Source organism: Colias croceus, chromosome 15 (assembly GCF_905220415.1).
Source record: "Colias croceus chromosome 15, ilColCroc2.1".
NCBI lineage: Eukaryota > Metazoa > Arthropoda > Insecta > Lepidoptera > Pieridae > Colias > Colias croceus.
This window is the reverse complement of record NC_059551.1, coordinates 6,769,165-6,785,459: the sequence shown is the minus strand read 5'-3', so window position 1 is coordinate 6,785,459 and position 16,295 is coordinate 6,769,165. Positions and strand designations below refer to the sequence as shown.

The following is a 16,295-nucleotide window of genomic DNA, read 5'->3' as shown; positions in this document are numbered from 1 at the left end:
TGACTGCCAAAAGCCCAAATATTACTTGCTCTGTGGCCCAAATGACATTGATTAGTCTAAAATGACAACAAATCAATTTTTATTTGTAAAAAATAAAAAGTGTAAATAGTTAATAGAACCAAAATATTCAAAATATTTCATAATATATTCATTTTTATCCATGTTTAATTTTCAATTTGAACTAGGATCTGACACACCTGTAGCCAAAGTGCGTATCTATTTTACAGCTTCGTACAATAAAACTAGATCACCGAAGTAGGTAGGTGTTTACAAATGGGTAATGTATTTAATTAAAGCGTTGCCTTCAACGTAGCAATTTCAATGCGCTCATCGGTGAGCTATATACTATCACACGCCCCTGGAGAGTCGGTGATGTCGCACCCTGACTACTCGCAGCAAATCCAACATCACGCCTGCTTGTTGGTACTTGTTAAGGGTATTGGGGGCGTCTTGAAGAACTTCAATAAACTTTGGGAGCGTATCCAAAAAGTAAATAACATAAAAGTTACAGGTATGAACTTACCATTATTCAATTTTATTTAGAATAAAAATAAAATTCTGAAAATGAAGTAAATATATGCCTACCCTCTTTTAGACTCCAATGGACAAGTTAGAGATATCTGGGTAAGATATGTGCGCGATTATCCAGTTGAAAATAATGATTGGGGAGATTTTCAGACTCATAGGTATGCTTTAAATTATAAATTTGTTCTCATATGAGAAAAAGACAAAATTAACACCTCATATCTTCATTTGATTATTCACATAATAACACTTAAATCTTTTTCAGGCGACTCCTAGGTTTAATAACATTGAGTAAGTTCACAAACCAAGTAGAGCTCAATGAAGTATGTAGAGTGCATGAATCCCTTAAAGTGAAGTACTCCAATACTCTTTATGACTCCCGGGCTTTTATGTTTGGGCCTGGCAGCAATTTGAAGAAACCTGAGCAAGAACCTGAAACTTATAGTGCTACAGAAGATGATAAATCATATAAGGAAAAGTGCAGCATTAGTGATAAGTATGTTTTTGTATGATTTGAGGGTAGTTTTTTTTAAATAAAATGGTTGTTATAATGTCTAATTTATGACTAATATTACCTGAATATCTACTTAAAGTTCTCTTCGTATGCACTGTAAAATTTTAATAATTAATATTAACATAAAACAACAAAGTTTTGAATACATAATTTAAATAAAACATACACCTCAACAAAGTTTTAATTTTTCAAATATTCTCATTAGTTCACATTTCAATATTACTTTAATATTCTTCATACATTTTAACATTTCGTATCTTTATGATTTACAGATCATCAATTCCAGGTGAGCAAGCAGACAGCCTATTGTCCACTGATAGTTTCCCACGCTCCTCATCATCTGCTTCATATAGTGTGCCGGAAGAGCACTTCACAACCCCATCAAACTTTAAAACCCATGCAATGTTCTATGGAGAAAACGACCCAGTACTAGATCTGGAACAGCATGTAGCTGACTTGATTAATTCATTGTTCTGGGTCGTGGAGTCCAAAAGGCTGGAGAGGTCTAAGGAAAAACTGGAGAAGGTTTCTTTGTTGCTTGCACCATTTGAGAAAAGAGATTTTGTTGGTGAGTCGGGAATGTTTTTATTATCACAAATGCCTTACTACCCTGATAATAGATGATATATGGATATGCTACTGGTCATTTGCCATGCCTACTAAGTACTTAGGCAGATTGCAAGTTTAGAGGAGATTAAATAAAAAAAACGTCTTAGAGATATAGTTACAATTTTTATCTACAATTTGAATCTGCTTATACTTGTATAACATCATTCCAATTTATGAAGAATCATTCATATATAATTGAGTCAAATTAAAAACAAAAATCGTAACCATTGTAAACATTAGTAGATAAATTAATTTTGTTGTTTTGTTTATTTCTATGTATATTTTTAGGCCTTGATATGGAATCACGGAGTAATAAAAGGAGGTGTATGGGTAGAGTAACAAAGAACTTAGCAGATCTTACATTGCAAGCAGGCTTAGTTGCAGAGTCATTAAATTTGTACCATTCAGCTGCAGAAATATTGAAATCTGTAAACGATTGGCTATGGCTGGCTGCAGCTAAAGAAGGTAAAGTAAATATTTTTTTTTAAATACGTTTTCTCATTGGTACAGTGGTTGACGCGTGAGCGTAGCACCGAGGGTACCTTAGGGTCCTGGGTTCGATTCCCAGTGGAGACAAAAAAAAATGTCTCAGTCTGGTAGGACACAGAAGGCTGATCACCTACTTGTCCCTAAAGAAAATCAATCAGTGAAACAGATGTATAATGGATCTGCCCCTTACACCCACGAGGGGACATGGGACTTCACTTTTTTTTCACATTGTTATGGGCCTGATGACAATTTATTACATATTCTATATGTATAGTTATTCCTGATGAAATTCTAATGTAAATTGTTATTTTAAGGTCACTGCGCCGCATCCGCTATTCTTATATATCCGAACCTGCGAAACTCAGCACCACTCCAGCGCAATGCGAGTCTTCAAGAAAATTCACCCTTCAAAATGAAATCACTATCGCTCTATCAAACAAATGATCCATTCAAAAAGTTTAAAATGAGTTCTTCACCGCTTAAGTCTAAAGTGTCCAGTCCAGTTAATCCGCCTGGTGAATTGACACCATCGTCGTCAGAAAGTTTGGAAACATCATCTAGACAGTCGGAATCCGAAAATGCTGATACAGAATCTTTAGCATCGACCAGTGAAATTGAGTACCAAAGCCAAAGATCATACTTAACTCCTGACTTGCCTTCGATTCCGAGACAACCGCAGTCACAACTACATAACCAGAACCTTCTCAATGGTGAAGCTATTGCCGAAAAATATCGTATAGCGATAATACATTATAGCAAATATCAAAATGCTGGTATTATTGAGACAGAGGCGTGTTTCAAAGCTGCCAGAATAGCTGTGGAGCAAAATAACAGTTTGACTGCATCGGGTTTCTTGCAAAATGTAATGTTTATTAACCTAACTTTGAGTGAACAGGAGAAAATACAGCGATTTGATACTCTTGCTGAGTTGTATAAAGAAATTGGTAAGTAAGAATGTGATTAACAGTGAACTAATTAATGTTTCGTTCTATTTTTATTAAGAGCTAAATTGTATGTGCGTGTATCATCACTACATAGTATAAAACAAAGTCGCTTTCTCTGTCCCTATGTCCCTTTGTATGTTTAAATCTTTAAAACTACGCAACGGACTTGAAGCGGTTTTTTGAAGTAATACTTCTTTTGGCGCGATGGAGAAAAATGATGAGAGTGAATTTTTACGATGCGCGCTCACACCGACGCGACACCTAAATTTAACAGCATGAAGTTAGTTCTAGGTGGTATGAAAATTGATAACTATGTTCAAGTTGTATAGAAGTATAACTTCTAACACGTGTACATAAGTACACACACTCTTTTTTTTAATAGATAGAGTGATTCAAGAGGAAGGTTTTAGTATATAATTTATTAGGTGTTAGACAAAGCGGGCGAAGCCGCGGGTGGTAAGCTAGTTGTTATATATATCATTAAGGTGGATGTTCCGACCGTCCCTCCATACATTTTTGATTACCTCTAAACACTTAACACAGACACTATTTCTTTAAAACTAATCATTTTATCACTTCTCTATAATGAAATGTGTGCGCGTTCGACCTTTTTAATCAATAATTTACAATATTTACTTAGAAAAACAACAGTAAAATACCGGAAAAATTTGACACTTCTACAGTAGTGTGCGTGACTTTTGCCAAGCGAAACACGACATAAAGCACGACATCTAGCGCATAGACTATATACTTATTACAGATCTAGCGCGTCAATGTCTAAAGTCTAAACGAAAGGCGATGTTTAGACATAAGACGCGCTAGATGTCGTGCATTCGCGTTCGTTATCTTATACATAATGAGCATAATTCTAATAAATCAAAGTTCTGTGTAAAAATTGAGTAATTTCATTTCCAATCGTTCAAAGAAAATAACAATAAAATAAAATAAAACTAATGACCTTAGAAACTATGTTTTTTTTTGTAAACAATTTATTACTCATTATTGTTCGTCCGTCGTAGGTCTGTAAACTGTATTGTACACTGAAGGTAAATGGTACTGTAGGTACTTTAGTTCGGCGTCGTCGTCGGCTTGATATAAATTACATTCTTGATTTCATTGACACGCGCTATGATTTGCGCGCGGAATTTCTTGTGTTGTGAATTTATTTTTGTATGTTAAGCATTTTAATTGATTCAAATTGCAATGTTTCTCTAGTATGCATTTGAGACTATATTGTAAATTGTAATAATTGATCGTGGGTATAGTAATTAATTATTCTAATAACGCAATTAGTAATATATGTATTTTCGGTGGGATTCAAAACAAAAAATTGGCCCGTGATTTTTATGAAATTTCACCACATTGCAAATCACATCAATCATAGTTCATACACATGTATGACGAAAGTGATTAGTATTGTGGCTAACATTGACTCATCAGTTCATCACTGAAACCAGTGATAAATCAGTACCTATATCATATTGTGTTTGAATATTTTTAAACAATGATATAAGTATACAATTATTATAAATCGGTAAACTATCAAAGTAATCACAAACTTGCAAACATTGGTAAAATGTCCAGTAGTTTATGAGCCTATTCATTACAATCAAACAAACAAACAAAGTTTTCCTCTTTATAATATTAGTGTAGACAAACACTATGAATACGATCACGAATGCAAATTCGGGGATTTTCTAATTATTGCTAAATAATAATTGAATTCGTTTTGAAATACTCTATAATTTTTAGTGTATAAATATTAAATAGACATTTATAATGTGGTGCTCATTTTTTTTGTACTGCTAACGCTATTGTAGGTACCTATTTTCGTTGTTTTATTTCAAGTGAACACGGCCATACAATTTTGTCACGAGCCGCCTATGATTGTAGGTACTTTTGTTAGGCTCCTTCGTCGTCCGCATCGCGTCGGCTCGAAAGTTCTTGATTTCATTGTCACGCGCTATGATTTGCGCGCGGATTTTCTTGTGTTGTGAATTTATTTTTGTATTATTATTATTTTTTTTTTTTTTTTTTTATTTTATTGATTTAAATAAAATATTTCACTAGTATGCATTTGAGACTATATTGTATTATGTATAATTTATCGTAGGTATAGTTATTCTTATAACGCAGTTATATTTTCGGTGGGACAATTTGACCCGTGATTTTTCTGAAATATCACCACGTTGCAAATCACATCAATCATACACACGTATGACGAAAGTATAGTGGCTAACATTGACTCATCAGTTCATCACTGAAACCAGTGATAAATCAGTATATCATATTTTATTGTGTTTGAATATTTTTTAAACAACGATATATACAATATTATTATAAATCGGTAAACTACCAAAGTACTTCCGAATTTTCAGACAGACAAACAAGTAGTTTGAACACGCAGTTTTCTTATACTAGTAGCAAAAATCAAAACCATAATATTATGTTTACCTACTATATTTTACTAAAAGTCGAGTGCGTCGAAATCGTAAATAATAATATAATGTTTTTCACCTTCCTGGTTATTTTCCCATAGTAAATAGTGTTTTAGGTTTGTTGTTGTAGGTAGGAATAATAATAATTATTCTTACTTGTTGGTTATGAAATGTATATTGAAATAATTTACTTTTACAAATCATTAGTGATATTAGTTTTGAGTGAAAATGCTTGGATCAGCATAATATTATATGGTACTTCAAATACATGTTTTGATAAAAAAACAATAGTGTAATAAAATAAAACTGCGTTTTATTGTAATCAATGTTGACAGTTTTAAATTCCAAAATTATTGATCAATAAAATAGTTTACAGTTTACACCAACAAATATAACTTTTATTTTTATAACCATCGTTCATAATATAAACCGTAGCAGGTGGCGTTTTGAAGTTCTGTCTACTCATACAGAAAAATGGAAAACTTGTTTTTTTTTTAAACAATTTATTACTCATTATTGTTGTTTGGCTGTGTGTTTGGCAACTCGAAGCGTGGTCGTCCGTCGTAGGTACTTTTGTTCGGCGTCGCGTCGTCGCTCGTCCGCGTCGGCTTGATATAAAACATTCTTGATTTCATTGACACGCGCTATGATTTGCGCGCGGAATTTCTTGTGTTGTGAATTTATTTTTGTATGCTATGCATTTTAATTGAATCAAATTGCAATATTTCTCTAGTATGCATTTGAGACTATATTGTAATAATTGATCGTGGGTAGGTATAGTAATTAATTATTCTAATAACGCAATTATATTTTCGGTGGGATTCAAAACAAAAAATTGGCCCGTGATTTTTATGAAATTTCACCACATTGCAAATTATATATTATACAATTACAATTACAATTATTATAAATCGGTAAACTATCAAAGTAATCACAAACTTGCAAAATATGCTTTTCCGAATTTTCAGACAGACACACAATTTTATTAGTTTGTTTTAGCAAAGTAGGTACCTATACCTATACGCTTACGTCGCGCGTCGCGTCGCGTCGTCGAAAACGGTGCGCCCAGAAACAAACATACCTACCTAATTCAGTTACAATCCTTTTTTTGTTCCGTAATATATTGTATTCTAATACGATTTTTTTTATTCGTCGGCCAGTTCTACTAGGTATAAAAAGATAAAATTGAAATATAATTATTGTAGCGACAGCCATATGTTACTATGTTTTCGTAAATATGTTTTTCACCTTCCTGGTTATTTTCACATAATCTTATATATATATAAATGAATCGCAAAATGTGTTGGTAAGCGCATAACTCGAGAACGGCTGAACCGATTTCGATAATTCTTTTTTTATTATATTCCTTGAAGTACGAGGATGGTTCTTATGTAGAGAAAACGTAAACATGTACCACGGGCGAAGCCGGGGCGGACCGCTAGTCTAATATAAAAATGAATCGCAAAATGTGTTGGTAAGCGCATAACTCGAGAACGGCTGAACCGATTTCGATAATTCTTTTTTTATTATATTCCTTGAAGTACGAGGATGGTTCTTACTTCTTATGGAGAGAAAACGTAAACATGTACCACGGGCGAAGCCGGGGCGGACCGCTAGTAAATAATAAAATAATAAATAGGTAGTGTATTAGATTTGTTATTGTATCTTGTATACCTACGAATAATTATTCTTACGTCTTGTTGGGAAATGTTCAAATACCTACCTATTGAAATAATTTACTGTTACAAATCATTAGTCTTATTAGGTAGTTTTGAGTGAATAGGCATGGATCAGAAATTCAGAATATAATATGCTACTAACTACTCAAATACATACACGCCAAACTTGTTTTACATTCACGCCATCTAGAGTTCAATCTTTATCATTTTTGTATACGTCTGTGTGTGTAAACGACCCTGTATGCAATGACAGATGTTAAAACGCATGGTTTTACCGAATTGAGTGGATTTTAAGGCAATGATATGACATATTTAAATAAAATATAATATTCAGTAATCGCCATGACTATTCCTACGACCTTAATCTTTTCCAATTACGCAAAAACTCAAATAAACTAGAAATGTAGAATTCAGCGCCATCTAGCGGGACATTGGCTGGGAACAGATCGTAGCAATCACCTTAATGATGTAAATAACTTAAACTGAACTTGAACATTTAGGAAGGAATTTAGTCACAAAATATTTATATACAAGTTGCAACAACAGAAATAAAACTTCTGATATTATTTTTTTTGTAAGTACAAACATGATTGCCTTGTAGGATTTCTTCGCAAGGCCGCATTTTGTCAGCGCTTGGCAGCCACTCGTCACGTGTGCGCGAACAATCCAAACCCAGATTGGCAGCGATGCTATTTTCTATTGCTGCATAGCTTTCCGGGACACAAGCTTAGCTTAGACCCTAATTATGTAATACAACATCAAGTTGGTAAGTCTCTATATTCATTGCATTAATACCTGTTAATTTTATATATTTGAAATTTTTAACCCTAACTTTGTTAAAAAAAAAATATACCTCGTAATAATAATGTATACAGGGTATCACAGATGAATACTATAATAATTTATGGAACATACAGCTTTTCAGACATTGATTGTATAAAAATATATTTATAAAGTCGCGACGCAATTTTTTATTTGATAAATTTTAATAACGTGTGTACTCCTTATCCTTAATGACAATACCCACCCATATATAATGGATTTTTTATTTTTATTTTTACGTAACCTGCCTCGGAATATTGTAAATTTTATACCAAATCTGGAACATCCTGTATCTAGTACTAATACGTATCTCGTGTCTAAAGTTAAAAATGTCGTGAACAATTTTTTTCGCTAAGCAATACTTTCAAGTGTTTCAACCTGCTAGGGATGTGCGTTCCATCTTAGACCACATCTCAGCTTAACATCAGGCGAGATTGTGGTCAAGCGTTTCCCTATTCTCAATAAAAAAACGGTATTAAAGTTTGTCATAAACTATGTACTCTTGAGTTATCAACCGTTAAATTTTGCGACATGACTGCTGATTGACCGGTTGGCTTGGTTGGTAGTGGCCCTGCCTTCCAAGCCAGAGGTCGTGGGTTCGATTCCCACCCGGGGCAAATATTTGTGTGATGAACATAGATGTTTGCTCTGTGTCTGGGTGTTAATTATCTATATAAGCATTTATTTAAAAATTATTTAAGTATGTTTATCAGCCATCTGGTTTCCATAACACAAGCGAAAGCTTAGTATGGGATCAGATTGTGCCGTGTGTGAAAATTGTCCTGAAATATTTATTTATTTACATATTACAGGTTGGCCAGCCCTGCAGATCCAGATGCTCCAGGAGGTGGTGGTGGCGGCGCGGCGCATGGGGCACCCCGCGCTGGCCACGCGCCACATGACCTTCCTGCTGCAGGCCATGTGGCCGCACCTGCGCGCCGGCGAGCAGCGCGAGCTCGCCATACAGCTGCAGGTCTGTTGCATTTGCAGCTGCAGGTCTGTTGCATTTGCAGCTGCGGGTCTGTTCCACTTGCAGCTGCGGGTCTGTTGCATTTGCAGCTGCGGGTCTGTTCCACTTGCAGCTGCGGGTCTGTTGCATTTGCAGCTGCGGGTCTGTTCCACTTGCAGCTGTGGGCCTGTTCCAATTGCAGCTGCTGGTCTGTTGCATTTGCAGCTGCAGGTCTGTTCCATTTGCAGCTGCAGGCCTGTTCCACTTGCAGCTGCGTGTCTGTTGCATTTGCAGCTGCGGGTCTGTTCCACTTGCAGCTGTGGGCCTGTTCCACTTGCAGCTGCGGGTCTGTTGCATTTGCAGCTGCGGGTCTGTTCCACTTGCAGCTGTTGGCCTGTTCCACTTGCAGCTGCGGGTCTGTTCCACTTGCAGCTGCGGGTCTGTTGCATTTGCAGCTGCGGGTCTGTTCCACTTGCAGCTGTTGGCCTGTTCCACTTGCAGCTGCGGGTCTGTTCCACTTGCAGCTGCGGGTCTGTTCCACTTGCAGCTGCGGGTTTGTTCCACTGGACACAGATGCAGACTGTGGATGGAAATGGCTGAAGAAATAGAGAAAGACAGAAGAATATTACATACTTCTACCACAATTTATACATATTATGTCGTTTATTATTTTAGTTCAAAAAAGTGAGTTTTAAAATGTCTCATGGATTAATCGCTTCTAAAAATGTTAAAAAAGTGGCTACATGTATTTTTCAACTAACTTTTCACCCGCAGCTTGTTTCCGTTATCGTTTGAATTTCGGGATAAAAACACTATCCTATCCTATGTGTTAATCCAAGTTACCCTCTTTGTATGTGTCAAATTTCATGAAAATCGTTGCGTGAAGGTGTATCAAGCAAACAAACAACCATACAATCTATCCAATTTATAATATTAGTAGAATAACCTATTACCTTTACTTAACAGCACTATTTTATTATACAGGCCCTATCCGCGCAATGCGAAGGTGGTCCAGTACCACTAGTACTGGAGACGGGCGAGGTGATCCCACCCGCGAACCTCACGCGCGTGCCGCACTGCTCGCACTTCGCCCCTCGGGCTCTGCCCCCCGCTAGAACACCGCATCTGATCAAGTCCAAGCCACAACAAGGACCTTTTATATTCACTCCAATACATTTCGGCAGTTTGGATAGAAAGGCGAGGAAGGATGAAGGGAAGATGGGTAAGTTGATATAGCTATTTAAAACAATAATATTGTTAATGGTTTTTAACTTCTAGTGGTATTTTTTGGTTCGAAATGATTATAGGACATATCAACGAAATTAGAAAAACTTTGAATGTTTGCTTCGTTAATACTGTTCCAATTATTCACATTTATGTTAAATTGACGAATTTAAAATGCTTCAGAACGTTAAAAAAAAATCTCAATTAGATATAAGAAAAGTTTCATCAAAATATTTATAAAATTCTTGCAATGTTTTTTTACCTTTAAACGCAAAAATGAAATTGTTTTCAGAATACCTGTGGGTAGAAGATGATATATGCGAAGTACAATTAAAATTGACAAATCCTTTACCGTTCGAACTGAAAGTATCAAACATGCGTCTCCTCACATCGGGCATAGTGTTCGAATCGATACCAGAAACAATAATTCTACCACCAGACTCTCCTACAACCGTAAATCTTCACGGTACTCCCAAAGAAATAGGAGAATTGCAGATCTTAGGCTATTCCACACATACATTGGGGATAAAGTCTAATTGTAGGCTTAAAAGTATGCCAATGCCTAACAAATTTCCCGCGTCTTTTACTATCGAAGTGATCCCCAGTTTGCCCACAATTACTATTGAGGCTTTAGTCGCACTTTCTGGAAACGTTTTGTCCAATATGGAAACTTCTGGAAGCGTCACCAATGTGTCATTATATAATGGAGAGAGCACTGAATGCGCTATTAAGATAACCAATACGAGTAATGTGCCTATTGAGTACTTGGATCTGTCTATACAGGTATGTTTTACTCTTTCTGATAATATTAATACATAATAGGGGTTGTAATTTTTTAATATGAGGGGTTGTAATTTATAAATATCAGACAAAAAATTCCATATTTTTTAGCGTTTAAACCGGAAGGTCTATTCGGGAAGATACAATTCCTGGTACAAAATATAAATTACAAATGTCGCCTATACATAAACAGAACTTATCTTTTATTTTTATACTGTAAAAAGGTTTAATTCGAATGTTACTAAGTGACTATGAACATAATTTTAACTTTCCACCCTTCATTTATTATTAAACTAGCTTACCGTACGCGGCTTCGCCCGCTTTGTCTAAAACCTAATAAATTATATACTAAAACCTTCCTCTTGAATCATTCTATCTATTAAAAAAAACCACATCAAAATCCGTTGCGTAGTTTTAAAGATTTAAGCATACAAAGGGACATAGGGACAGAGAAAGCGACTTTGTTTTATATTATGTTGTGAAACATTCATATTCCAGTCAAACATGGACAGCACACTTCAATCGAAAGTATTCCAATGGTCGAATGATGACCTCCAATCACAACTGCCAATCCAGCCCAATGATACAACAACAATCACAATGAAACTATACGGGGAAGCGGATTTCCTGGATCTAGGCGGTTGTGATCTATTCCCCAACAGTTTGACGTCGAACTATCCCTCTAGAGTGGGATCGCCCGTGCCTAATGCGCATACGTCGCTACCGACGCAAAGCTCCAACCCGCAGAATTCTTTGAGCAGTGGACTTATGAATAGGACTTCGGGGAGTTTTAGGTGAGATTTTTTTATGCAATTTTTAATAAGATCTTCTTTATCTATTGTTTTATGGAAAAATAATTATCACCGCAGAAGATAAGAATGCTTTCTTTTGGAAATTATAATTCAGGATGCGTTGCTCAAATTTTCAAGTTTCACCCGCGTGGCTACGCTCCTGTTAGTGGCCTCCTTCTTCGATTCGGCTATATTCGATACACCGAAAGAATTTTTCAAATCGAACCAGTAGTTCCTGAGATAAGAGCGTTCAAACAAAAAACAAACAAAAAGCTCTTCAGCTTTATAATATTTTAATAAGTATAGATTACACTTAAACATTGTTTATTGTTTCTGTAATAATAATGCTGTCTTTGCATATTTTTTTTAAGATCTACAAATTCACAAACAACAAGTTGGTCTGCGCCTATATCGGTGATGCCACCTTCGAGAGGACGACAAATTGAGGCACAGGTAAATATTTTCCGAGTACCATATTTAGATATTATTGATATGAGGTTGAAAATAATAACAATAGAAATTTATCAATAATTTGCTGTAGCTTATGGCACATCTATAAGTTTTAACTATTGCTCCCACACTAAGAGAACTTGTGTTTTGGGAGCTAATTATTCATAATTATGATTTAATATTTAATATATGTAGTCAATATATTACCCACTTTCATAAATAAAATTTAATCTATTGTAATAATTTTTGTGACTGACCCGTTAGCTTAGTTGGTACTTGGTAGTGACCCTGTCGTCCAAGCCAGAGGTCGTGGGTTCGATTCCCACCCAGAGTAAATATTTGTGTGATGAACATAGATGTTTGCTCTGTGTCTGGGTGTTAATTATCTATATAAGTATTTATTTAAAATTATTTACATAATATGTTTATAAGTCGTCTGGTTTCCATAACACAAGCGAAAGCTTAGTATGGGATCAGAGCGTGCCGTGTTTCAAAATTGTCCAGAAATATTTATAAAATACTAGCTGTGTCCTTCGGTTTTACCCGCAGTGCTCCACTCCTGTTGTTCATAACGTGATGTTATAGCCTCTAGCCTTCCTCGACAAAAGGGTTATTTAAAACCGTAAGAATTTTTCAAATCGGACCGGAGAAAGTAGTTCCTGAGATAAGCGCGTTTAAACAAACAAATAAACAAAGCTTTATGATATAAGTATAGTTTTATAAAAAATTGTAGATATTAATAAGATACGCGGGCGGTGCGGGCGCAGAACACTGCCGCCAGTCCACACTGCAGGTGAATTTGGAACTATTGCCCAGTGTGTCCATCACGCACTGGGATGTGATGCCTGCTGAAATGTAAGTTATTTGTGGTGCCTTTTTTAAGAATAATGCCTTAATGATGATATTTATTATATTTAATTTATTAAAATTACATTTTTTTAACATAGATGTAAAACTGAAGTTAAGAACATTTGACGCACCAGTTGCCGCTGTCCTTTAATCTGAAAAACTTTATTCAGATAATTATTGTTATTTATCCTTTACAATTACATATATTTTAACTGACTTTTGTGTTGTTAATGCTTTGCACCCTAATTTTTTCCATTGCATCTCGTTATTAAACAATTGACATTTGACAAGTGTTATGAAACAAATAAACTTTTTTTTTATTATTTCTTTTTTATGATAAAGTAGATAATCTAAAATGTTGAATGCACTTTTTCCTACCTATAATTAAATTCAACTCCTTCTACATTACAGTCCAAGTCAACTATACCTGGTGCTAGATATAACGAATCTAACAACCGAAGAAATGGACCTGCATTACACGGACAACAAGCACATTCTCATAGAGAGCAAAGAGTCTTGTCGGGTGCCCGTGCCACTTGATAGATGCCCTTTTAATTCCACACCGAAAGCAGTTAATGAAGGTAAATAAACTAATCTATGTATACATTTTTAGAGCATATAAAAAATATCATGAGGCGGCACGAACACGATACGGCAAAAAGACTTTGAATCCCGTCTCGTGACCGATTTATTTATATCATTAAAAAAAAAAACAATTATTTAAATAATAAATAATTTCAATGGTTTAAACAAATAATTAAACTATTATTATCTATTAGGTACTTTATTATTTTTTTGTAAATGCCTACCCCTTTTGTAAGCATATAACAAAATTTTCTTTCGCTTTATTTCTTTAATTATCCGATCTTAAAAATATAAAAAATCACATAAGTAGTTTAAATTTCAAATACTACAATGCACAATCTTCTATCTTACAGATACTCTAGAATCAAAATCGATAAGCACTGGAACGTCGACGAACAGTCTGGAACACATGTGCTCGGAACACATCACGAACAACGTGGAACTGCGGTGGAACATGTTGCAATCGAACATTTCGGGACGCGCGTCTGTTAAGGGCATTACTTTGTCGCAAGCCATGATTGATATTGTGAGGATGTCTCCGCTGAATTGGGGTAAGATTTTTTTTAAGAACCATATGTATATATTTTACTATTGTTATCCATACTATATAATATATAATTATGTATTATATAATTTATATAATATAATATTATAAATGCGAAAGTAACTGTCTGTCTGTTACTAGAGAATACAATCACGGGATCCTGATTCCCGGGATCCCGGGATCCCGACCCTTTTCTGATCCCGAAAATCCCGGGACTGTACTTAGCTAATCTCGGTATTTTCGGGATTGATATAAACAGCTATTCTATTTTGCATTCTACGAACCGTTGCGCCTTAACTATGACCTAGCCTAGATTATACCTTAGCATACAATTATATAACGATAAAAAAGAAACCTAAGGTACGATACGGATACGGGCTATACTGGTACGGCCCTAATAATAGTAGACCTTAGAAGGGACTTTCCCACTCGGAATTTTTTTCAATAAGGTAATTAAGCTCCTTCGTTTAAGGTAAGTTCTCCCAGACGGGCTAACAGGGGAATCACCCGATCACCTCATATCAAAATATTGTTGCGGGGTAATTCTCCTTCGGGGATTCCCTGAACGAAAGTATTGGATGCTTTGATATTTGTAAGATTCTATTTCCGAAATTCTAAATAGTGCTTTTGATGTGTATATTTTTTATTTTATTTTAGTATTATTGCAACTAACAATATTAAAAACATCTTTTGAGAAACTATACTTCAATTTTTTTTATTAGAACCCTATTCCCACATAAGGCTGATCCCGGGATTGTCCCGGGATCCCGGGATTACCCATCAAAAATCCCGTAATCCCGGGATTGAAAAACATGTTCGGGATTGTATTCTCTATCTGTTACTCAATCACGCCTTAACTACTGAACCAATTTGCATGAAATTTGGTATAGAGATATTTTGATACCTGAGAAAGGAGGCTACTTTTTACCCCGGGACATAGGATAGGTTTTATACCGGAATTTGGGATTTGGCACAGCAGCGCTAACACAAACAGCGCTGAAGTGTGGATATTTTTCATATACTCATATCAAGATAATTAAAAGGCTTTGAATGTACATATTTTATTATTAGATACCTTTCTATATTTACCCGAGTAGATTTTCTTTTTAACGAATGTCTTTACCGTAATTGTATTTTATTAACCTTTTTTTTGCAGAAGTGAGTATAAATGATCAATTCATAAAGCCGCAAGAGGAATTCAGTTGCAATGCAGGAGAATGTCTGTCCCTCGGAGTTGCCATTTGCAATAATCTAACGCGACCCCTTCACAAACTGTGCTTATCTGTGCAGTTCTTTCAAGATTATAATAACGGCGTGCATAATTATAAACTGGATAATTCTGTAGCAATGGCTGGGAATAATAAGTAAGTATGACACCCTATCCTATAAGTATCCTATCCTGTCCTACTTCCTACTAATAATATCATAAATGCGAAAGTTTGTGAGGATGGATGTGTATGTGTATGTTTGTTACTCGTACACGCAAATACTACTGAACCGATTACAATGAAATTTAGCACACATATAGAGGGTGACTTGGACACACAATAAAAACACATAGGATAGGTTTTATCTCGGAAATCCCACGGGAACGGGAAGTATGTGGGTTTTTTTTTAAACGCGGGTGAAGCCGCGGGCGGAAAGCTTGTAATAGTATATTGCTGTAATTCGTAATATGATTTGTAGATAATTAGTTATAGTATGTTTTGTTTATGATATTCCAACCATAACTTATAAAACCATAACTTAACGAAATTTAAATAATGTAGAAGAAACAGTAAAAATCAGTTATTAATCGTATTATAATGTTATTGTTTTCAGAGTAATATTAAAAACGCTAGAAGAAACAGCCAAAGCATACTACGAGTGTACAGTAGTATTTTTGACTCCGGGTGAATTCAAAATTGATATTCAATGTTCTACCACAGAACCGTTGACTGATGAAACCACTGTTTTAAGAGATATCGAACAGCCGTTGATCATACCACCCTGTGGGGAAATTAGTCATGTATGGAGGTTCATACCCCATGTAGCTATAAGTGTTACTGATTAGATTGTTATTTATGTATTTAAAGTTATAATAAATTATATGCAACTATAAAA

At 35.2% G+C, this 16,295-nt stretch overlaps 1 protein-coding gene across 1 annotated transcript; it reads left to right on the top strand.

The window, feature by feature from the left end:
- Positions 1-95: 95 nt before the first annotated feature.
- On the top strand, positions 96-16,295 carry LOC123697913 (protein brunelleschi). The gene is made up of 17 exons (XM_045644485.1): positions 96-511; positions 596-686; positions 791-1,021; positions 1,312-1,607; positions 1,937-2,113; positions 2,452-3,081; positions 7,800-7,964; positions 8,833-8,993; positions 9,954-10,191; positions 10,486-10,976; positions 11,472-11,767; positions 12,136-12,217; positions 12,948-13,069; positions 13,475-13,644; positions 14,002-14,199; positions 15,349-15,556; positions 16,014-16,295. Exons 1-17 carry the CDS (start codon positions 322-324, stop codon positions 16,243-16,245), a joined length of 3,978 nt encoding a protein of 1,325 aa, XP_045500441.1. The 5' UTR covers positions 96-321; the 3' UTR covers positions 16,246-16,295.

What these genes read in the sequence shown, in the direction of transcription:
- LOC123697913 (XM_045644485.1), top strand. Translation starts at nt 322, where the DNA reads ATGCGCTCATCGGTGAGCTATATACTATCACACGCCCCTGGAGAGTCG. An exon ending in AAATAACATAAAAGTTACAG is followed by an intron (nt 512 to 595) that starts GTATGAACTTAC and finishes ACCCTCTTTTAG; the next exon opens with ACTCCAATGGACAAGTTAGA. An exon ending in GCAATGGCTGGGAATAATAA is followed by an intron (nt 15,557 to 16,013) that starts GTAAGTATGACA and finishes TATTGTTTTCAG; the next exon opens with AGTAATATTAAAAACGCTAG.